Genomic DNA, 26,304 nt, shown 5'->3' with positions numbered 1-26,304 from the left:
GTATGATTAATATAAATTTTTTATGAACATAGGGCGTATGATTTATATTGATTTTGGGTAGCCATTTTGTAATATGAGCACTGAGGTTTATTTTAGAATTTTTTCAAAAGTTTCTTGCCATAATTACATCTTAAGAAGTCGATATTTAGATTTCCTGGAAAATGTTATTTTGCGTATGAGTAATATTAATTTTTGTAGCCATATGGCGTATGATTTATATTGATTTTGGGTCGCCATGTTGTAATATGAGCACTGAGGTTCATTGTAGATTTTTTTCAAAATTTTCTTGCATTAATTACATCTTGAGAAGTCGATATTTAGTTTTACCGGAAAATTTTATTTTGCGTATGATTAATATTAATTTTTGTGACCATAGGGCGTATGATTTATATTGATTTTTGGTATCCGTTTTGTAGTATGAGCACTGAGGTAAAGTTTTGAATTTTTCAATTTTCTATTAATTTTTATGCTTTCCAAAAAATTTATTTTGCGTATGATTAATATTATTTTTTTGTGGCCATAGGGCGTATGATATTTATTAATTGTGGATAGCTTTTGTGTAATTTGGAAGTTGTAGGACTTTCTGATATTTTTTGCGAAATATTTATGTCATTAATAAGTACTTAGAAAGCCATTTTGAACTCGAAAGGAAAATTTTATTTTGCGTATGATTTATATTAATTTTTATGACCATAGAGCGTATGATTTTTATTGGCTATGGGCAGTTTTTGTGTACTCCGGACATCGAGGGACTTTTTAGTATTTTTTCCATAATACTTATGTCATTAATACATCCTTAGACAGTGCTATAGAGCTTATATGGAATATTTTATTCCTTGAGACTATGTGGCGTATAATTTATATTATTTGAGGGTATATTATGGCGTATAAGTGTTATAAATTATAAAATACAGGAATTCTACGGCATTGTCAAGATACTTACAGGCCATATTTCTATATTTTTCTTGAAATTTTTTAAACAAATCTTTTGGCAATATGTTAAATAAATGTTGACGTATGATTGCAATAACCTACACAAGGCTTGTCTACTCTTTTCAGGAAACGAAAGACTTTTTTACACTTACTTAATCTCAAATTTTAAATATGAAAAATTTGGTTACGAAAAACTTCCATTATTTTTCAAATCCCTTTGCGGATTTGTGTAATAAAAATTCCATTTTTAATTTAACCCAGATTTTTTAATTTATTTTTTAATTCCATTTATAAATCCCAGGAAAAGTTCATAACAAATTTCCATTAATTCCATTATTTTTCTTTTCATTTACAGACGCAGTGAATTCTTAGGTTGTGTCTCATTTCCATTGGCAACTTTGTTGCAGCAACGTGAAATCAATGGCTCCTATAAATTACAGGCCCAGACCTGTTTGAATCAACCACATCCACAGCCAGTCATAGACGAGTTGCTGGTACATCAGACAGCAATAAATCAGCATTGCATTGGACGTCATTGTGGCACAACAGCAACAACAACAATAACACCAACAACCAGCACCACTATAATTGGTGTACAACAAGCAAAAACATTGTCGTCACAAGGAGCAACAGGAGTCGTACAAGCACAAGCATCCTCAACAGCACTATATCACAACACCAACAACGACAACAGCAACAACAACAAATTGGCCATGGCAGCCATGACCCAAATGCGTAACACTGACGATGCTGTTAGTATTGATAGTATGGCTGCACCAGTAGCATCGTCGGGTGCCCTGCTGGACCATTACCAACAGACACCAATGATATTGAGTAAAAAAGCCTTACATCAGCGTGATGCTGATGAAAATTTATTTTTACGTTTTCTCGAATTGGATCCGCCCAACAGCAGTGATGCCATGATGCCCACAACACCGGGTGGTGGCGGCGGCGGACGACGCCTCTCAAATTCCAAACCAATTGGCCGTACCCCCTTTACGATGACAAAAAAATTAACGCGTACCGCTGAGCGTGGTTTTGGCTTTTCCATTGTCTGGACACATCCGCCACGTGTGGAGAAAGTGGAACCGGGCCTCTCAGCCGATCGTTGTGGCATTCTGCCCGGTGACTATGTCATCTTTGTCGACAAACACAATGTGGTGACTATGCCGGAGGCTGATGTTCTAAATCTAATACGTTCACAAGGTGCAACGCTCACATTGGAGATTTTTAGAAGATCAGGTTCTGGTACGGGAGCTACGGGTGCAGCTACTGGTAGCAGTCACACTACAACAACGATTACAGCGGCCACGGCGACAACACATCGTTCTCTGGCCACGACAGTGCCAATGAATGGTAAAACCTCAAGGATGGCAGCGAGTAGTGGTACGAGCATAAATCGTGATTTAAACGATGAGGCGGCAAAACAACAACGACCACCGACAGCATGTTCGATGGGCACCACAATGTCATCGGTAGAGGCGGCGAAGCGACGTTTAAATTTACCTCAGGTTACGTTTAGTAAAGAGGTAGGCAAGGGTGTTATTGTGTGAGGGAGGGAAAAATTAAGATAATGTTGGAAGAAATTTTAATTTAATTGAATTAAAAAATAATTAATTATGATTTTTTAATAATTTAATATATATATATATATATATATATATTTTTTTTTAATTTTATAGAATTTATAATAATAAAAATTAGGTAATAAAAATTAATTAATAAAAACTAATTATTAAAAATTAATTAATAAAAATTAATTAATAATTAATTAATGAAAATTGTTCAATAAATATTGAACAATAAAAATTTATTAATAAAAATTAATCAATAAAAATTAATCAATAAAAATTAATTAATAAAAATGTTTCAATAAAAATTAATTAATAAAAATTAATCAATAAAAATTAATTAATAAAAATGTTTCAATAAAAATTGAACAATAAAAATTAACTATTAAAAATTAATTAATAAAAAGTAATTAATAAAAATTAATCAATGAAAATTAATCAATAAAAATTATTTAATAAAAATTAATTAATAAAAATTAATTAATAAAAAATTATCAATAAAAATTGAACAATAAAAAGTAATTAATAAAAACTAATTAATAAAAATTAGTTAATAAAAATTAATTAATAAAAATTAATTAATAAAAAATTAATTAATAAAAATTAATTAATAAAAATTAATTAAAAAAAAATAAATTAATAAAAATTAATTAATAAAAAATAATCAATGAAAATTAATCTATAAAAATTAATTAATAAAAGTTAATCAATAAAAAGTAATTAATAAAAATTAATCAATGAAAATTAATCAATAAAAATTAATTAATAAAAAGTAATTAATTAAAATTAAATAATAAAAATTAATCAATAAAAATTAATTAATAATTTTTTTTTCAAAAAATTTAACAATAAAAATTAATTATTAAAAATTAATTAATAAAAATTAATTAATAAAAATTCATTAATAAAAATTAATCAATGAAAATTAATCAATAAAAATTAATTAATAGAAATTAATTAATAAAAATTAATAAATAAAAAATAATCAATAAAAAATAATCAATAAAAAAATAATTAATTTTTATTAATTTTAAAATTAATAAAAAATAAATAATAAAAATTAATTAATAAAAATTAAATAATAAAAATTAAATAATAAAAATTTATTGATAAAAATTAATTAATAAAAACTAATTAATAAAAATTAATTAATAAAAATTAATTAGTAAAAATTAATTAATAAAAATTAATTAATAAAAATTAATTAATAAAAATTAATTAATAAAAATTAATTAATAAAAATTAATTAATAAAAATTAATTAAAAAAATTAATTAATAAAAATTAATCAAAAAAAATTAATTAATAAAAATTAATTATTAACAATTAATTAATAAAAATTATTTAATAACAATTAATTAATAAAAATTATTTAATAAAATTTAATAAATAAAAATTAATTAATAAAAAATTTTCAATAAAAATTAATTAATAAAAAGTAATTTATAAAAATTAATTAATAAAAAGTAATTAATAAAAATTAATCAATGAAAATTAATCAATAAAAATTAATTAATAAAAATGAATTAAAAAATTATAACTAGTTTATATTAAATTAATTAAAATATTTAAAATATTTGAATTATTAAAAATTATTTTAAACTTATGTTGATTAATTTAAAATAATTTAAATTAATATAAAATTAATTTAAATTTTTTTGTTAAAAATAAAAATAATTGAAATAATTTTAAACAAATTTTAATTAATTTAAAACAATTTTAATTAATTAAAAATAATTTTTAATTTTAAACATATTTTTTTAAATAATAATTTAATTAATTACAAAATATTAAAAATATAATAATTTAAAAAAATTTAATTTTATGTTTATTTTTCAAATTTATTTTTAAATTTATTACAAATATTGCTAAAACATTATTTTTAAATTTTTGTTAAATTTTTGTGTGTTATTTTTTCTTGCTAGTATTATAAGTTTTTTATACTACTAATTAATGCCAAATTTGCCTTAATTATTTTTAAAATTATAGTTGTTGTAATTAAAAAAAATCTGCCACAAGATTTTTTCTTTGAATAGTCTATTTATTAAATGTATTTTTTTATTTATTATTAATTAATTATTCATTATTTCAGAAACTCATACGCTACAATATCTGTACATAGTCTCGAGTGGACCGGGAACTCATGATTTTTATTTAAGAAAATATTTATTTGCATTTAAAAACCCATTTCATTTGTTAAAGACCCCCACAAATAACTATTGTTATGGGTGGCGTATAATTTATATACATTTCAGGGTACACCGGAACGTATATGTAATAAAAATAGTTTTTTGTAGACCATAGAGGCGTATGATTGTTATTAATATGAAAATAACAAACAATATGAATTAGTTTTTACTTAAAAATAATTTAATATTGATTAAATTGAAATCAAAAACTATCCAATTTAAATTCCATATTTAGGACAACTATTTGCTGGGGCATTTTAGGGATGCATAAGGATTTTACAGATATCTTTTGTTCGGGGACCCATAGTAGAATTTAATGAGGAATATTTTTGTCTCCTGGAGAATTCATCTAAAATGATTTAAAACGGGAGAAATCAGGTCCTTTTTGAAGAAAAGTACGAACAAATCATTTTTAATTTAAAACAATTTGTTACGTTACTCAATTGTCGTTTTCTCCTATAAATATAATACAAACCGATTTCATTTGTTCGGAGACCTATAGTAGAATTTGACGAGGAACATATTTGCCTCTAAGAGAATTTACCTAAAATTATGTAAAAGGGGAGAAATTGGTCCAGATTAGAACGAAGTACGAAAAAAACGTTAGTAATTAAATTATATATTGTAGTTTTCTTCTGTCGCCATTTTATCCCATAAATATTAAATATACAGATTTATTTTGTTCGGACATCTATAGTAGAATTTTACAAGGAACATTTGTGCATTTGAAGTAATTTATCTACAATGAAGTTTAAGGGGAGAAATTGGCCCCGATTCGAAAAACGTAAGAAAAAATCGGAAGTAATAAAATACGTATTATTTAAGTTATTTTCAGCTGTCCTTTTCTCCTATAAATATAATATATACCGACTTCATTTCTTCGGAGACCTATAATAGAATTTGATAAGGAATATGTTTTTCTTTGAGATAGCTCACCTACAATGAAGTTTAAGGGAAGAAATTGGCCCCGATTCGAAAAACATAAGAAAAAAATCGGAAATAATAAAATGCATATTATCATTATTTTCAGTTGTCCTTTTCTCCTATAAATATAATATATACCGATTTCCTTTTTTTCGGAGACCTATAATAGAATTTGATAAGGAACATATTTTTCTTTAAGATATCTCACCTAAAATGAAGTGAAAAGTGAGAAATTGCCCCCGTTCGAAATATACTTTAGAAAGTAAAATATACTTATTTCGCATTTTCTAAGCGATATTTCTCCGATAAATATTTTATAAAACGATTTTTATTGCAGAGAAACTAATATTGAAATTTAATAAGGAATAATTTATCCTTTGATATTTTTTCCCTAAAATGAAGTATAGATGGCGTTGTTGACAATACATCGAAAGTAATAAGAACTATCCAAATAAACGATACTTTTTGCTCGCATTGAGTCGTCCTGCTTCTATATAGCAATTTCTTTTGCTCGATGACTTATAGTAGAATTTAATGGTGAACATTTTTTCCTTTAAGATAACTTATATATGAGGATACAAAAGGATAGAATTTGACCGTTTTTACAAAAAAGCAAGAAGAAATCTTTATGGAAGAACGTAGTTGCGCATGATTAATATTAATTTACAGCACATTGTGGCGTATGAGTGTTATTAATTTTTATTTTATATCTATTTTTTTATTTAACTATTTACTTTGTTACTGAAAAACATATTTCTTATAGTTTCTATTGATTTTTAATATATATGTATATATATATATATATATATATATAAATGTAAAAAAACGAATTTATTTGCATTTTTATTTTTTATTATAATTTTTTGTTTTAAAGCTTTTTTATTATTACCGCTACTTTATTATTTATATGTTTTTCTTCTTGTTTTGTAAATTTCTTAAGTCAATAAAAACTTATTTAATTTTTCTAAATACTTTTGTTTGTGTTTTTATACCCTTCACCACACTGTGGTACAGGGTATTATGTCTTTGTGCATATGTTTGTAACAGGCAAAAGGAAACGAGATAGACACATGGTTCCTTTTGAGAATATGCATAGAATCACTTTCTAAGTCGATTTATGCATGTCCGTCCGTCCGTCCGTCTGTCCGTCTGTCTGTCTGTCCATGTTAAATTGTAAACAAAGTACAGGTCGCATTTATGATCCGAATTGAATGAAATTTGGTATAGGTCACTTATTTGGCCCAAGGACGAACCCTATTGAAATTGGGAAAAATCGGTTCAGATTTAGATATAGCTCCCATATATATATTTAACCGATTTAATGTAAACGGCCCCTATATATCTTTCGATTTGCACGAAATTTGGTACAGCTTAATCATTTAGGTCTAGAATGATGTCTGCCAAGTTTCGTGAAAATCGGTCCAGATTTAGATATAGCTCCCATATATAGTTTCGTCCGATTTCATGTATATGGTGCCCCAAAGTTCCTATATATCTTTTGATTTGCACGAAATTTGGTATAACGTACTGAATTAAGCCTAGAGTGATGTCTGCCAAGTTTGGAGAAAATCGGTCCAGATTTAGATATAGCTCCCATATATAGTTTCGTCCGATTTCATGTAAAAGGTGCCCCAAAGTCCCTATATACCTTTCGATTTGCGCGAAATTTGGCATAACGTACTGAATTGAGCTTAGAATGATGTCTAACAAGTTTGGAGAAAATCGGTCCAGATTTAGATTTAGCTCCCATATATAGTTTCGTACGATTTCATGTAAATGGTGCCCCAAAGTCCGTATATATCTTTTGATTTGCACGAAATTTGGCATAACGTACTGAATCAAGCCTAGAGTGATGTCTGCCAAGTTTGGAGAAAATCGGTCCAGATTTAGATATAGCTCCCATATATAGTTTCGTCCGATTTCATGTAAATGGTGCCTCAAAGTCCCTATATAACTTTCGATTTGCACGAAATTTGGCATAACGTACTGAATTAAGCCTAGAGTGATGTCTGCCAAGTTTGGAGAAAATCGGTCCAAATTTAGATATAGCTCCCATATATAGTTTCGTCCGATTTCATGTAAATGGTGCCTCAAAGTCCCTATATAACTTTCGATTTGCACGAAATTTGGCATAACGTACTGAATTGAGCCTGGAATGATGTCTACCAAGTTTCGAGAAAATCGGTCCAGATTTAGATATAGCTCCCATATATAGTTTCGTACGATTTCATGTAAATGGTGCCCCAAAGTCCCTATATATATTTTGATTTGCACGAAATTTGGCATAACGTACTGAATTAAGCCTAGAGTGATGTCTGCCAAGTTTGGAGAAAATCGGTCCAGATTTAGATATAGCTCCCATATATAGTTTCGTCCGATTTCATGTAAATGGTGCCTCAAAGTCCCTATATAACTTTCGATTTGCACGAAATTTGGCATAACGCACTGAATTGAGCCTAGAATGATGTCTACCAAGTTTCGAGAAAATCGGCCCAGATTTAGATATAGCTCCCACATATAGTTTCGTACGATTTCATGTAAATGGTGCCCCAAAGTCCCTATATAACTTTCGATTTGCACGAAATTTGTCATAACGTACTGAATTGAGCCTAAAATGATGCTAAGTTTCGTGAAAATCGGTCCAGATTTAGATATAGCTCCCTTTTATTATAGATTGATTTTAAGTAATTGACGTACTAAGGAACCAATAGAAACAAAACGTTCTGAAATTAGTATAACCTAACCTGTGACAAGTTTGTTTGAAATCGCTTAATATTTGGATAGAGCTTCCATATATATTTTCGACCGATTTCAAGTAAATTGGGCATCAGACTCCTCATGTTAGTCAGATTGACATCAAATTGTGCACAACGCACAAAATTGAGCATACAATTACGTAGTTGCGTTTTCTAGAAGTACAGACATAGCCCAACGGACTTATTTATATTTGTTTGAAGTCGATTAACATACTTTATGGATAGATCTAGGTAGATTCACATTTAGATAAATATTACTTTTTTTCATCCAATTACATGTTAATAGTCCTGTTTAATATACCCATAGTGGTGAAGGGTATCATATAGTCGGCCCCGTCCGACTTTACTACTTTCCTTACTGGTTTTATTTGTTTTTATTTTTTTTTAATTTAAGTTTCTTATAAAAATATTTTTTTGAGGCATAACAATGGCCTAACATTAAGCGTGGATTAAAAAAAAATACTTTTAAGGGCTATAAAAAGGACATGGATTTTTATACCCTACACAACTATGTAGTCAGGGTATTATAGCTTTGTGCCCCAAAAGTTTGTAATGCCGCGAAATATTGGTCCTAGACCCACCTTTAAGTATACCGATTGTCATATCTCGACTAGCTGAGTCGATCTAGACATGTATATCCGTCCGTCCGTCTGTCCATTATAATTTGTAAACACGATATAGGCCACAGTTATGGACCAATCTTCGATGTATGTGTAGGATGGGTTTGGCCCAATGAAGACCCCTTTTGTTTTTTGTAAAGATCGACTAATATTTAGGAGATGAAATGGACCAAATACTTAATTTTTGTCCGTTTTTCTGGTCACTCCAGAGGCCACAATTTTGGTCCAAACATTACGATTTTTACACGGAGAAGGAGATCGGCAAAAGAAATAAGCATGCTTGTTTTAATAAGTTTGGTCACTATTTAGCGGGTCAAATGGACCCTGACTTTTGTGTGAAAAAGTACAAAATATTCTGGGGCGTATTTACTTGCTCCTGAAGGACATATACCCAATAAGTTGATAGTATATCCAAGAGGAGCTTATGACCTTCAAATTGATACCAATTATATGTCAGTATGTACACTGATGTGGGAGTTATACGTAATTAGGCAAAGGTGACTATGTGTGAAAAGTCCCGCTGATCGCTTAGAAATTGTACATGAAGTTCCGATTATGGTCAAGGATGATGCCCATAGTTTTCGGTGATTTTGAGATCTCATTCAAGGAGTGCAATGAACCGAAAACTTCAATTCTGTCAGATTTTATAATCGCTTTAGAGACAATTAGATGCTGATCGGTCAATTTTCTGAGGGTCACATAAACCAAAACCTAAAGTGACCAATTTTTTATTTTATGGCGTAAAAATTCGTTTCACGAAAAAAAAAATTAGAGAATATGCCAAGGTACGAAAATGGAGTTAAAAATCGGTTAAAAAGGGTGCAAATATCGCGAAATATTGCCCAGGCTGAGAATATAGAACCGCAGAAAGTTTGCTTTTCAAGGAAGTTGTAAAGGGTATCATATGGTCGGCCTCGTCCGAATATACTGCTCCGTTCACTGGTTTAAAAATATTTTTTCAAGGGTCTCTACAAAGCTTGGATTTTTATACCCGTTGCCACAATGTGGTACAGGGTAATATGTCTTTGTGCATATGTTTGTAACAGGCAAAAGTAAACCAGATAGACACATGGTTCCTTTTGAGAATATGCATAGAATCACTTTCTGAGTCGATTTATGCATGTCCGTCAGTCCGTCCGTATGTCCATCTGTATATGTTAAATTGTAAACAAGGTACAGGTCGCCTTTTTGATCCGATTTGGCATAGGTCACTTATTTGCCACAAGGACGAACCGTATTGAAATTGGGAAAAATCGGTTCAGATTTAGATAGAGCCCCCTTATATAGTTTCGTCCGATTTAAGTTAAATGGGGCACCAAATCCCCTATATATCTTTCGATTTGCACGAAATTTGGCATAGAGTATTCAATTAGGACCAGAATGATGTGTGCTAAGTTTCGAGAAAATCGGGTCAGATTTAGATATAGCTCCCATATATAGTTTCGTCCGATTTAAGGTAAATGGGGCATTAAAGTCCCTATATATCTTTCGATTTGCACGAAATTTTGCATAGTCTACTGAATTGAGTGTAGAATGACGTGTGCCAAGTTTCGTAAAAATCGGTTCAGATTTAGATATAGCTCCCATATATATTTTCGTCCGATTTAAGGTAAATGGTCCGCCAAAGTTCCTATATATCTTTCGATTTGAACGAAATTTTGCATAGGGTACAGGATTAAGTCCAGAATGATGTGTGCTAGTTTCAAGAAAATCGGGTCAGATTTAGATATAGCTCCAATATATAGATTTGTCCGATTTTATGTAAATGGTGCACCAAAGTCATTATATATCTTTCGATTTGCACGTTATTTGGCACAGGGCATTGAATTAGGTCCAGAATGACGTGTACCAAGTTTCGAGAAAATCGGCTCAGATTTATATATAGCTCCCATATATATTTCGGTCCGATCTAAGGTAAATGGGGCTCCAAAGTCCCTATATATCTTTCGATTTGCACGAAATTTGACATAGGTTAGTAAATTGGGTCCGGAGTGATGTGTGCTAAGTTTCGTGAAAATTCAGATTTCAGATTTATATATAGCTCTCATATGTATTTTCGTCAGATTTAAAGTTAATGGGGCACCAAAGTCCCTATATATCTTTCGATTTGCACGAAATTTGGCATAGAGTACAGAATTAGGTCCAGAATCATGTGTGCAAAGTTTCGAGAAACTCGGTTCTGATTTATATATAGCTCCCATGTATATGTTCGTCCGATTTAAAGTAAATGGGGCACCAAAGTTCCTATATATCTTGCGATTTGCACGAAATTTGGCACAACGTAATAAATTAGGTCTAGAATGATGTGTGTTAAGTTTCGAGAAAATCGGGCCAGATCATATAGTCGGCCCAGTCCGACTTTACTATTTTCCTTACTGGTTTAAATATTTTTCAGGGCCCATCATAGGCGTGGATTTTTACAATTTTTTGTTTTTGTTTTTATAAAAATACTTATTTTTTTCTTCTTCTTCTCTCTAGAGCATCGCCCCCATTACGGATAATCGTCGACGTTTTCTCCTGCAACTGATATCGCGTGAACAAAACTTCATGTCTGCCCTGCATTTTGGCATGCAACGTTTTGTACAACCGCTGGCGGAACGTAAAGACCTTATCACCCCGAATGATCATCGAACTTTGTTTCAAAACATGGATGAACTACTGAGGATCTCAGAAGATATCTTAGAACAACTGTGTCATGACGATCAAGAGCCACAAATGAATTTTGCCTCAAGGGTATACCTCTCCAAGACAACGGCCATTTGTGCGGCCTATAAGAAATACTGTAATGGTATTAAGCGGGCCGATTGTGTGCTGGTAAGTAGCGGGGAGGGTTAGGGAATATCTTTGGACAAAAAATAAATTATTTTCTTTTGCAGGTCAACAAATCCCGCCAAGCTGGCTCCGAATTTGTCGCCTTTATTACCGAACCGCCAGTGCCTCGCAAACGTCCCGATCTCACCATGTTCATACATCGGCCGCTGCAGCATTTTCGTGAAATTCTGAAGCTGATGCAGCTTCTGGCCTCTAATTGCCATGTCGACACTGAGGAACATAAAAACTTTAATACTGTCATTAATGAGCTGCAGGCAGCTTATCGTGAAATTACAGTATCCTCTGGCCTTATGGAACCGTTGGGTGAAGGACGACCGCTGCTAACGTTGCAGGACTTGGAATCACGTATGGTCTTTACAAAATGTAAACCTTTCACCTTGGCCGTACAGGGTCGTCAATGGATATTTGGTGGTGATTTATCGAGGGTGGAGGGTCGTTCGGTGAAACCCTATTGGACGCTGCTGTTTAGTGATATTATAGTGTTTGCCAAAGTCAGTCGTGATCGAGTGTTATTCATTACCGAGGAGCCGATACCCATTGCGAATATTGTGGATTCATGTTTTCATATGAGAAAAAAGAGTAAGTTCACGCTCTCCCTCACTCTCTTCCTCTCACACAATATCGAATATTTAGCGAATATTTTTGAAGCCTATTTTTAGCGTAGAATATTTAAGAAATATTTCCGAAGCATACTTTTAGGCGTTGATAATAAAAATTGGTTTTATCTTTTTCCAGCTACCGAATTCCGTTTAACTGTTGACCCTAATGGACGTTTAGCTGAAAGTCCCACCGGTTATTGTGCCCCAGATCTCACTAAAACCCCCAAAAAGGGAGCCAGACGCAAAAGTTTGGTGTTAAGGGCTCCCTCGTTGGAATTAAAGGCTGTGTGGCAAAATCTTTTACAAAGGCAAATGTGAGTACCACCCTTCAATCAACCTCCCAAATTTTTCTAAAAAAAATATTTTTTCCCCCATTTACAGATTCCTAGTCAATGCCGCCTTGGGTTCCACACCCCTCTCCAGCCCCTTGGATTCTCCAGACGTACTCAATACTTTAGTACCGTTGAGTGACATAGGCCTCGCCTCCGCCTCAATTGGTTCCATTAAACTCTCCTCGATGGACAGCATAAATCTGAAAAATCAACAGCATAATCAACAGGTTCGTTTAATGCGCTCACAGGCCCTAACGGGTTCGGGTGATAGCGCCACTGGCGCTGGTGGTTCTTTTGAGAATCTACAACGTCTGGCCAGCACCTTAGTAGCCTCATCACGCAGTAGCACACGTATGACACAGACCAGCAATAATCATCATCCGCACTCTGTTTCCTGCTCATCGCAGACTAATTCACCGGCCACATATCGGCGATCGCTGGGTGGGGCCTTAGGTCCGCCTGGTGATAGTGCCACATCGCTGCGATCTTTGGCCATGGGTAGGAAACATTTGTTGGCTCAGGCCCTGGACAGTGGTCGTCCGTTGTCGGCATGTAGAGCCTATAACAACAATAGCAATAATAATTCCTCTCCCCTCCTAACCTGCTCGGGCAGTAGCCTCAATACCCAGACAATATGTTCGGGAGACCACCTGATGGGTTGTAAATGCCTCACAGCCATACCGGAGGCAGCCACCGAAACGGGGAATGACTATCAAATATCCGATGGCAATTGTAAGGCCATTGTTTTGAAACAGAACTGCGGTAATGGTGGTGAAGAGCGTTACCTCCTCATCGATGGAGAGGGGCGTTGTTGTGTGACCACAGCTTCTTTGGTAAATGTACGAACGGGCACCAATGGCAATGTCCCGCATCAACTTGATAATGAAAGTTCTCAAGCCCATGATCCCACCTCCGCCTCCTCAGGCCCCTCTTCCGCAAATAACAAAGAAATCATTGCGAAATCCTCCAAACTTCTCGAATTCTCTCTCAGCTCGGTGGGTAGATCCTTTATCGATGAAAATGATTTCGCACCGCCGGGGGAAAATTCCATACTAAATTCCCTTACCACTCCCGATACACCCACAGCTAATTTGAGTCCCATCCGTGAACCGGATACCTTTTCTAATGATTTTGTAACCACCAGCAACTCCGCCACAAATGATGCCAAGAAATCTCTGGATTCCAATATCCCCTTGGCCCAATTTGGCGGCTCTTGGGATCTCTTGGAAATGGATCTAAATTTACACGAAGTCGATTTGGATACCTGCTATGACACCGATGTGGAGGAATATATTTTTCATGGTGATACCAAAGATCCGGTGGGTCTGGAAGATGATGATGATGACGTGGGCGAGGACGAAGAGGATGAGGAAAGTTTTGCCATTGAGCGGGCTCATCATCACATTGTCGATGATCCGTTTGGGGTATTGCCGACAAAGCCAACACCACCAGATTCCTTGGATCTGTGATTTGATTTTTGGTATTAAGTGGAGATTGGTGGGAAGGGGAGAAGGAGAGGGAGGGAAAGAAAATGAAACTGTAGAATAGAAGTTTTTTCTTCAAGCCAAACCAAAAAGGGAAGGGAATTTTTGAGAAGTTTTGAAGGGGGGTCCTGAAGGAGATTTTTTTAATATAAGATTGGTGGACCCTCCACCATAGGGTATGGTGTATATCGAATTTGTCATTCTGTTTGCAAGACCTCGAAATGTTCACCGGAGACCTTCAAAGTATTCATGGAAATCCCTGATCGGAATAAAATTCTATGTCGATTTGATGAGGACCGGCCGTCCGTCTATTGAAATCACAATAGTGTTGGCAATATTGAAGATAGAGTTTTGAAATTTTGCACATATGTTGATATTATTCTTAAGATGTTTGGTATTGAATATGAGATATATCGGTACACTTTATAGGATAGGACCCATTTAGCGGTACCCTCAATATTCAGTGTTTTGGGGGTTGTCGGCACGTTTTTTAACCAAATTGGCTGTAAGTTAGTATTTTGGGTTCTTATAGGGCCTTAAATCTTCCTACCAAAAATAATCGATACTGGCCGAAGTTTTCAGGTAGGCCCCATTGAGCGGTACCTTAAAAATATTCGGAGTATTACGGGTTGTGGCCACGTTTTTCAATCGAATTGGCTGTAATTTAGTATTTAGGGTTCTCACTGAGTACAAATTCTTCCTACGAACAATTATCAAAAATTGGTCAATTTTCTAGGGCAGCCCATTTTGAGCGGAACCCGCCAATTTTTGGTATTTTGGGCACATTTTTCCACCGAATTGACGGTAATTTGGTATTTTGGATTCTCATAGGGTAGAAAATCTCCCTACCAAAAATAATCTGTATTGGCCAATGTTTCAGGGTAGCCCCCATACAAGGGTACCCCCAATATTCGGTATTTGGGGGAGCTTGGATACGTTTTTTACCTTAGTCAGCTGTAATTTGGTATTTTGGGTTCTCATAGGGTCTCAAATCTTCCTACAGAAAAATTATTGATATTGGTAAATTTTTTAGGGTAGTCCCCATTAAGGGGTACCCTCGAATATTCGGTATTTTGGGGATTGTGGGCATGTTTATCAATTAAATTGGCTGTAATTTAGTATTTTGGGTTCCCACAAGGTCTTAATTTGTCCTACCAAAAATTATGCATATTGATCCATTTTTAGGCTATTCCCCATTGAGCGGTACCAACCAATTTCCGATGTTTTAGTGACTTTAGGCAGCATTTATCAACCAAAATGACTGTAATTTGGTATTTTGGATTCTCATTGGGAAATGAAACTTCCCACCAAAAATGATCAGTATTGGCCAATGCTTCGAGGTTGCCCCCATATAGCTATACCTCTCAACTTTCGATATTTTAGGGAGCTTGAGCAGGTTTTTCAACCTAATTGGCTGTAATTTGATATTTTGGGTTCTCACTTGGTAGTGAATCTCCCTACTAAAAATGATTAATATTGGTCAATTTTTTAGGGTAGTCCCCATTAAGGGGTACCCTCGAATATTCGGTATTTTAGGTATTGTTAGCACGTTTATCAATCAAATTGGCTGTAATTTGGTATTATGGGTTCTCATTGGGTAATAAGACTTCCCACCAAAAATTACCAATATTGACCTAAGTTTCGAGGTTGCCCCCATATAACGATGCCTCTCAAATTTCGATATTTTAGGGAGCTTGGGCTCGTTTTTCAACCGAATTGACTGTAATTTGATATTTTGGATTCTCACTAGGCAGTGATTCTCCCTATCAAAAATTATCAATATTGGTTCACTTCTCTGGGTAGACCCCTTTGAGCGGTAACCCTTAAATTTCGGTAATTTGGTTGTTGTGGACATGTTTTTTAACCGAATTGTCTCTAATTTGGTTTTTCAGATACTCATGGGGTTTCAAAACTTCCTACCAAAAATTATCAATTTTACACCAAATTTCAGGGTAGCCCCTCAGGTAGCTCCTCCCAAATTTCGATATTTTGAGCAGCTTGGTCAGGTTTTTTAGCCAAATTGGCTGTAACTTGGTACTTTGGGTTCTCATTGAGCAGATAATCTACCTACGAAAAATTATAAAATTTGGTCCAAGTTTTCGGGTAGCTGCCATTTAAGGGTACCCTAAAATATTCAGTATTTTCGGGAGCTTGGTCACGTTTTCCAACTGAACTGATTCTAATTAGATTTTTCAGGTTCTCATGGACTGTCAAATCATCCTACCAAAAATCATAAATATCGGTTGACGTTTTGGTATAGCTCCCATATAAAGGTTCCGACCCATTCTCTATATTTTGGAAGGTTTTAGCCGCATTTTTCACCTATGTGGATGTAAATTGGTATAGAGGGTTCTTGAAGGCTAAAATACACATATACAGAGATTTTGGAATGTAGGTCCATGTTTTGACATAGCCCCCATATAAGGGTGGCGCCCAATTGTCAGTATTTTTAAGGTTTTAAAAGAATTTTCACATCGAAGTGGCTGTAATTTTTCTTTACGGGCTAGTGGAGGGTAAAGCACATTTTGGAGGAAAATTATCTCCATAGGAACAAGCTTTGATATATACCCATAAAAAGCTACCGAATAAAAGGATTTACTAATAAAAATGTCTATAATTTGGCATATCGGATTACTGGTTAATAAAAAAATTATTTCCAGAAATTATTCAATATCCCACTGAATTTTCCTACCACAGTTTTCCAACCTGGATGTCTGTAATTTTGAACACCATTTTTGCCAGAGCATGAACAATCTACCACCTAAAAAATTGTCTCCTCAAAAACTATTCTCCCTCAAAACTTCTCAAATATTCCGCATTTCCTATCGCTCAAAACTCAAAGTATTTACTCAACACACAGCGCCAAAATATGCACAGCATAAGCTTCAGTTTTTACACTCACGAAAAAAAAACACCAATAAAAAATCTTTAACTCGTATCGACAAAAAACTGCAATTAAATCTTAAAAAATAATCATTTTTCCTTTCAGCCAAAAATCAGTTCTTAAAACACAACCACAGCCAATACAGAACAAAATCAGTTACTTAAAAAAAAAAAACTAAAAATAATAATTAAAGGGAATTACTTTTAGTCCTCCTACGCATTAGGAATTGTTGTTGTCAAATAAAACAAAAAAAAAAAACTAAAGTGAATTTAGATAAGCTCAGCTCAGCTCAACTAACATTTCCTTTTGGATATTTTTCCACGTGACATATTTTTTCCTTTCTATGTGTGTTTAATAAAATATTTCATTCCATCGATGTCTATAGGAAACAAAATTAAAATCTAAGGAAATTGTTATTAAATTGATCTTCAAAACACAACAAATAGAAATAAACGTCTAAATTCATATGTGTGTGAAGGTGTGATTGGTACATAATATTAAATAATTTTATTCAAATATTTTTTTCTAATAAATAAAAATATGCTATTTTGAAATTTTATTTTATGCAACAAGGGTAAACTATGCTGAGTGGATTTAAAAAAAAAATATTTTTTTAAAGGACTTAAATTGTAAAAACTCGTGGATTTTTTATGTTTTATTTAAATTAATGTCTTTGTGCATATGTTTGTAACAGGCAAATGGAAACGAGATAGACACATGGTTCCTTTTGAGAATATGCATAGAATCACTTTTTAAGTCGATTTATGCATGTCCGTCCGTCCGTCCGTCTGTCTGTCCATGTTAAATTGTAAACAAAGTACAGGTCGCATTTATGATCCGAATTGGATGAAATTTGGCATAGGTCACTTATTCGGCCCAAGGACGAACCCTATTGAAATTGGGAAAAATCGGTTCAGATTAAGATATAGCTCCCATATATATATATATATATATATATAACCGATTTAATGTAAACGGTCCCCATATATCTTTCGATTTGCACGAAATTTGGTACAGCCTAATCATTTAGGTCTAGAATGATGTCTGCCAAGTTTCGTAAAAATCGGTCCAGATTTAGATATAGCTCCCATATATAGTTTCGTCCGATTTCATGTAAATGGTGCCCCAAAGTCCCTATATATCTTTCGATTTGCACGAAATTTGGCACATCGTACTGAATTAAGTCTAGAACGATGTGTGCCAAATTTCGAGAAAATCGGTTCAGATGTAGATATAGTTCCCATACTTATTTTCGTCCGATTTTATGTAAATGCTGCACCAAAGCCCCTATATAACCTTCGATTTGCACGAAATTTGGCACATCGTACTGAATTAAGTCTAGAACGATGTGTGTAAAGTTTAGTGAAAATCGGTTCAGATTTAGATATAGCTCCCATATATATTTTCGTCCGATTTTAGGTAAATAGTGCACCAAAGTCCCAATATATCCTTCGATTTCCACGAAATTTGGCATAGCGTACTGAATTGAGTCAAGAGCGAAGTGTGTTAAATTTCGTGAAAATCGGTTAAGATTTAGATATAGCTCCCACATCTATTTTCGTCCGATTTTATGTATATGGTGCACCAAAGTCCCTATATATCCTTCGATTTTCACGAAATTTGAATTTATAAGTAAATGAAGAACTCAAAATGTGGCCGATTATGTGACAAGTTTCGATGAAATCGATTTAGATTTCGATATTTTGCTTTAAATTTATTTACATAATTTTATCCCATTGCAAGAAGCAAAATTTAGTATAGGTTGCAGAATGACATGTTTATTGATTCAATTTCATTTTACTGTCCTTGAAAAGTGCGATGTCTGTTAGGATTCATCTGTTGAATATACCCAAAGTGTTGAAGGGTATCATATAGTCGGCCCAGTCCGACTTTACTACTTTCCTTACTGGTTTTTAAACTAATTTTTCATGATTTTATAGTGCGGATTTTTTAAAATTATTTTTTTTTTTTTGAGTCTTTAGACGTGGATATTTTGAAAATATTTTTTCATGGTCTATTTATAGGGGTAAATTTTGTTTTTAATATTTTCTATTTATTTAAATTTTTGAGTATTTTTTTTTCGAGGACTATCAGAAATTCTTTCATGATCCGTTTATATATTCGTTCTGAGAATTGTACCTTTATTTTCGAATTCAAAAAAAAAAAACCAGTAAGGAAAGTAGTAAAGTCGGACGGGGCCGACTATATGATACCCTTCACCACTATGGGTATATTAAACAGGACTATTAACATGAAATTGGATGAAATATAATATGTTATATTTATCTAAATGTGAATCTACCTAGATCTGTCCATAAAGAATGTAAATCGACTTCAAACATATATAAATAGGTCATCCGTTGGGCTATGCCTGTATTTCTAAAAACGCAACTACGTTATTCTATGCTCAATTTTGGACGTTGTGCAAAATTTAATGTCAATCTGACTAACATGAGGAGTTTGATAACCAATTTACTTGAAATCGGGCAAAAAGAGATATTGAAGCTCTATCCAAATATTAAGCGATTTCAAACACACTTGTCACAGGTGCGTAAATTACTTAAAATCAATCTATAAGGCAGACATCACTCTAGGCTCAATTCAGTACGTTATGCCAAATTTCGTGCAAATCGAAGGATATATAGGGACTTTTCGGCACCATTTACATGAAATCGGACGAAACTATATATGGGAGCTATATCTGAATCTGGACCGATTTTCACGAAACTTGGCAGGCATCATTCTAGGCTCAATTCAGTACGTTATGCCAAATTTCGTGCAAATCGAAAGATATATAGGGACTTTGGGGCACCATTTACATGAAATCGGTCAAAACTATATATGGGAGCTATATCTAAATCTGGACCGATTTTCACGAAACTTGGCAGGCATCACTCTAGGCTCAATTCAGTACGTTATGCCAAATTTCGTGCAAATCGAAGGATATATAGGGACTTTTCGGCACCATTTACATGAAATCGGACGAAACTATATATGGGAGCTATATCTAAATCTGGACCGATTTTCACGAAACTTGGCAGGCATCATTCTAGGCTCAATTCAGTACGTTATGCCAAATTTCGTGCAAATCGAAAGATATATAGGGACTTTGGGGCACCATTTACCATGAAATCGGACGAAACTATATATGGGAGCTATATCTAAATCTGGACCGATTTTCTTGAAACTTGGCAGACATCACTCTAGGCTTAGTTCAGTACGTAATGCCAAATTTTGTGCAAATCGAAGAATATATAGGGACTTTGGGGCACCATTTACATGAAATCGGACGAAACTATATATGGGAGCTATATCTAAATCTGGACCGATTTTCACGAAATTTGGCAGGCATCATTCTAGACCTAAATGATTAGGCTGTACCAAATTTCGTGCAAATAGAAGGATATATAGGGACCGTTTACATTAAATCGGTTAAATATATATATGGGAGCTATATCTAAATCTGAACCGATTTTTCCCAATTTCAATAGGGTTCGTCCTTGGGCCGAATAAGTGACCTATGCCAAATTTCATTCAAATCGGATCATAAATGCGACCTGTACTTTGTTCACAAAAATACATTGACAGACAGACAGACGGACGGACGGACATGCATAAATCGACTTAAAAAGTGATTCTACGCATATTCTCAAAAGGAACCATGTGTCTATCTCGTTTCCTTTTGCCTGTTACAAACATATGCACAAAGACATAATACCCTGTACCACAGTGTGGTGAAGGGTATAAAAATGCTTTTGGAAGAATATGAAAGCAATGATTCGAATTTGTATAAATTCTAATTTTCATGACTATAAAAGCAATAATTCATTATTATTTTTATAAATGAATATTCAATTCAATATTAAATTTTTAAAAGTATATTTTTTTAAAGCAATAATTCTGCAAATTAAAAAGATCTGTGTTCCGAAATATTTTTTTAAAAATATATGTAAAAATAATATTTCAGTAATTCAATATTCCTCAGCATAGTTGACCTTACACTTTTGTTCTTTTGATTTGAATATTTTATTACTCATATACTTTGTAGTGTGAAAAGAAACATGTAATAATAATAAATTATGCTACCTCGTTAAAGGAAATGATGTGCTCATATTACAATTGAAGAAAATAATTATATTTGCAAGTATGTAGAAAAAAAAATTGTAAAATATTATGTTTTTATTTTTCTTAGATAAATTAATTGTTTACAGTAAGATAAAATTACGTCCAATATTTACTTTAGTAGAATTAATAATTAATTATTAAAAAAGTTGTTTGCTATTGGAATAACTTATAGATTTTTCTTGAATATGTTTTTTATTTAATAATATTTATAAAGCAAATACTTTGAAAAAAATATTACTAAAAATTATATAAATTATTTTTTATATACAACTATTAATGATAATATTGAGTGAGAGTTTTAAAAGAAAATCAAAGATTTTGTAGATTGAAAATCATATCATTTTTTGGAGTAGTGTAATTTTTATAAATATAAATTTAAATGATATATATTTATTTTTATTTTATTTTTTTTTACTATTTTAGTTGTTCTCATAAATAAATAAAAGTATATATTTTTTAAATGTTAATTTATTTATTTTTTTTTTTTGTAGATGCACATACAATTTTTTTTGTTACATTCTAATTTTTAGTAAAAAAATATATTATTCAAAATTATATTTGTATATTTAAAAATATTATCCCTTTTGTCATTATTATTTAACTATATCACTTTGGTAATAAATTTTGTATACAACTGTACTAATACTTTTTATTAATAAAATGTATATAATAATAAGTATGAAATATGTAATATTCTTCTATATATATAGAATATATATATATATATAGTATTTATAATTATTTGAAAAATATGTTTGTTTGAATAAAATATTTTATTTTGGAATCTATTTGCGTATATTAATATATATATATATATATATATATTTTTTTATTTTCTATAAATAAGAAATATGTTTACCTTTAAAAATATATATAAATTACTATTATTTTATTACATTATATTATTACTAGCATATGCCCGCAACTTCGTTAGCGAATGTAGGAAATATTTAAACATGTATTAACATATTATATTATTTTCACAGCAAACTGCATATGTCAGAAAAATCAATTCAACCATTAATATCGACCATAAATTAAATTTGAGTACCATTTAGTACCAAATTTCATGATTCGAGCTCTAAAGGTTCACCCAAATCCAAATTTTCCATTTAGCATACATTATTGCCATAAGTGTCCTGTTCAACCATCCAACAAAACTTCATGCATACCCCGATCCTACACCCCCACAATGATTCCAAATTCAAAATTTCAGGATTCCAACTCTATTGGTTCACCCACAATTTAAATTGTACCAAATTTGGTACACAGTAGTACGAATTTCCAAAACTCCCTAAATACCCCAATCCTACAGACCGAATGTGATTCTAAACCCAAGTTTCAGGATTCAAACTCCATAGGTTCACCCACAATTCAAATTGTACCAAATTTTGTACACAGTACATAGCATCAATTCCAAAATTTCCTATATACCCAATCCTACACACCGACGGTGATTCTAAATCCAAGTTTCAGGATTCAAACTCCATAGGTTCACCCACAATTCAAATTGTACCAAATTTAGTACACAGTAGTACATATTTCCAAAACCTCCTTCTACCCCAATCCTACACACCGACAGTGATTCTAAATCCAAGTTTCAGGATTCAAACTCCATAGGTTCACCCACAATTCAAATTGTACCAAATTTTGTACACAGTACATAGCATCAATTCCAAAACTTCCTATATACCCAATCCTACACCCCACAGTGATCCTAAATCTTAGTTTCAGGATTCAAACTCCATAGGTTCACCCACAATTCAAATTGTACCAAATTTAGTACACAGTAGTACATGTTTCCAAAACCTCCTTCTACCCCAATCCTACACCCCACAGTGATCCTAAATCTTAGTTTCAGGATTCTAACTTTGTCGGTTCACCCACAATTCAAATTGTACCAAATTTAGTACACAGTAGTACATATTTCCAAAACCTAGTACTAGTACTTATTTCCTACCCCAAACCTACACTCCCACAGTCATCCTAAATCCAAGTTTCAGGACTCCAACTCTATTGGTGCAGCCGCAATTCAAATTATATCAAATTTAGTACACAGTAGTACGAATTTCCAAAACTTCCTACATACCCCAATCCTACAACTCCATAGTGATCCTAAATCAAAATTTCATGATTTTAACTATATCTCTTCACCCACCATTTAAATTGTACCAAATTTAGTACAAATTAGTACGAACTTCTAAAACTTCCTACATATTTCAATCGTACAACTCCACAGTGATCCTGACTCCAATTTTCATGATTCTAGGTCTTTTATTTCACCTAAAATTCAAATTGTACCAAATTTAGTACCATTTAGTACCCATAGGTATTAATTTGTTAAACTGAATGCTGACCCTAATCCTACATCCCTACAATGATCCTAACTCTAAATGTCATTGTTCCAGCTCTATCGGTTCACCCAAATCCAAATTGTACCAATTATTGTACGATATAGCACTTTTCGTACACATATGCAAAAATTACCAAAACTGCGTACACCCTTTCCAAACTCTCCTCATATCGACCCTCTTGCTCAGCCTTAATTTGTATTCCAAATTTCAAAGTTTTAAGCTCATTCCATTCACATGCTATGAAATTGTACCAAATTTAGTACATTTTAGTTCGGATACTTATAGTTCGAATTTGTTACATCTATTCTACACTCCATCAGTGACCCTCAATCCAAATTTCAGAGTTCTAGCTCTACTGGTTCGTCAAATACAAATGATACCATATTTAGTACTTTTCGTACCGTTCTAGTACGAATTTTCAAAAACCCAGCCTTATCTGACACCTTTTGACCAAGAGTGACCCTCATCTAAAATTTCAAGATTCTAGCTTCAGCCGTTTCGTCTTGGTGTTGATGAATCGTTATATCAGCCAGTCAGTCAATCACTTTAATCTTTTTCTTTTAATAATAAGAAAATAAACATTATTTTTTAACTTATTCTTTTATATGTATATATATATAATTTTTCCAAAGCACTTAATTGTTTTTTTTTTTTTTGTTTTTTTTTTTTTTTTTAAAAAAATATATATAGAAAATATATTCAAAGTATTTGCTTATACTTAAAGAAAACTATAAATGCTCAGTATTTTATACATAAAACTCATAAATTTATTTAAAATGCTCTATCACAAAAAACAATTTTAAAAATCCTCATACTAAAAAAATAATATATATGTTGTAGTCTTCTTCTTTATTCAATCAACATAAAACAAAAACTTATTCGAAAATAATTATGACATTAATAACAAAAATACAAATTTTAAGTAGCAAAAATCATCTACATAATAAAATATAGAAAATAAATAAAACAAATAAAATTCATATAATAAAAACATTTTTTGAAAACTCATGTTGAAATCATATTTAAATAAAATAAAAATTTAAATCATATATGGTTGTTGCTTAGCTTACAATTTTTTTCAATAGTATTTAAGTGAAGAGTATTTACAAAAACAAAAGAAAATAAAAAAATAAAACATATAAAAACACATAAAATACTATTATATAATCATTGATTGAAAACAAAAAAAAAAAATAAAACATGGCAGATAGTATTTTTGTCATCATCAGTTGTTATATTAAACGTAAAAAAATAAGAAGAAGAAGCATATTTATCAAAAATCTAAATATTAAAAATCAACACCAATTGGTTGTTAGTTTAGTAAAAAAAAATCGTATAAATTAAAAAAAAATGTTATAGTTATTATTTTATAATTTCTTTTTAGATATGAAAATATTTTATAATATTTTTCTTTTGTATTGTACTTTTTAATTTTGATTTTTTTTACAAAATAAATAAAAAAATCTTAAAATTTAATTTTCCCCATTTGATGAGCAGTGAGCATATGTCAATTAGAAAGATGTAAACGAAGTAGTTTTATTATTTTTTAGAAATTTATTTTAATTGAACTATATATTTTTTGTGGATTTTTTTTTAATTTTTTTATATTTTTGAAATTTTTAATCATTTTTTTAAATTACCAACAATAAAAATATTTTTCCTTGGTTCCAAAATAGGCATGATTTTTTGCAAATTGTTTTTCATGGTCCCAAAAAAACTATTTAAAAGCCTACCCTTATGCATGGATTTTTATACCCTCCACAATAGTATGGAGGGTATATTAATTTTGTCATTCCGTTTGTAACTCTTTATAGGGTCATATCCGACCCTATAAAGTATAAATATTCTTGATCAGGGAAAATTTCATTGTCCCAAAAAAATATTTAAAAGCCTACCCTTATGCGGGGATTTTTATACCCTCTACCATAGTATGGAGGGTATATTAATTTTGTCATTCCGTTTGTAACACATCGAAAAATTAATTTCCGACCATATAAAGTATATATATTCTTGATTAGGGTAAAATTCTAAGACGATCTAGCCATGTCCATCCGTCGTTGTAATCACACTATATTCTGAAGCAATTGAGATAGATTTCCAAAATTTTGCATAGAGTCGTCTTTTGTCTGCAGGCAGGTTAATTTTGAAGATGAGCTATATCGGCCCACGTTTAGGCATAGACCCCATATAAGACTACCGCCCAATCTTCGATATTTTGGGGTTCTTGAGTGCGTTTTTCAACCGAATTCGCTGAAATTTGGTACATTGGATTATTTTTGGGTATCAAATATCTCCACTAAAAATTATAAATATCGGTCCACTTTTTCTGGTAGCCCCCTTTTAACGGTACACCAAATTTACCGTATTTTGGGGGGAGGGGTTGGTTTTAAGCGCGCTTTAACCCGAATTCGCTGAAATTTGGTACATTGGGTTCTTTTTGGATACCAAGTATCTTCACTAAAAATTAAAAATATCGGTCTACCTTTTCTGGTAGCCCCCTTATAACAGAACGCCCAATTTACCGTATTTGGGGAGGGGGTGTGTTTTAAGCGCGTTTTGAAACCCAATTCGCTAAAATTTGGTACAATGGGTTCATATTAAGTACCAAACTTCTCCACTAAAAATTATAAATATAGGTCAATTTTTTTCGGTTAGGCCCCATATAATTGCACCCCCAATTTTCGATATTTTGGGGTTCTTGT

The 26,304-nt window shown here is 32.1% G+C and overlaps 1 protein-coding gene across 1 annotated transcript in view; it reads left to right on the top strand.

The window, feature by feature from the left end:
* Positions 1-1,283: 1,283 nt before the first annotated feature.
* Positions 1,284-26,304, top strand: part of LOC133321306 (serine-rich adhesin for platelets-like) — a gene marked incomplete at its 5' end in the record, with an annotated part of 47,079 nt that continues 22,058 nt past the window's right edge. Inside the window, 7 exon segments of the mRNA XM_061530398.1 lie at positions 1,284-1,443; positions 1,446-1,595; positions 1,654-2,462; positions 11,471-11,806; positions 11,869-12,403; positions 12,560-12,737; positions 12,805-14,179. Coding sequence (XP_061386382.1) covers positions 1,284-1,443; positions 1,446-1,595; positions 1,654-2,462; positions 11,471-11,806; positions 11,869-12,403; positions 12,560-12,737; positions 12,805-14,179 — 3,543 coding nt within the window.

This window comes from Musca vetustissima, unplaced genomic scaffold (genome assembly GCF_032173495.1).
Source record: "Musca vetustissima isolate MV318-11 ecotype Yass unplaced genomic scaffold, APGP_CSIRO_Mvet_v1 utg10700, whole genome shotgun sequence".
Taxonomy (NCBI): domain Eukaryota; kingdom Metazoa; phylum Arthropoda; class Insecta; order Diptera; family Muscidae; genus Musca; species Musca vetustissima.
The sequence above is the reverse complement of the archived record's forward strand: the minus strand, read 5'-3'. Positions and strand labels throughout refer to the sequence as shown.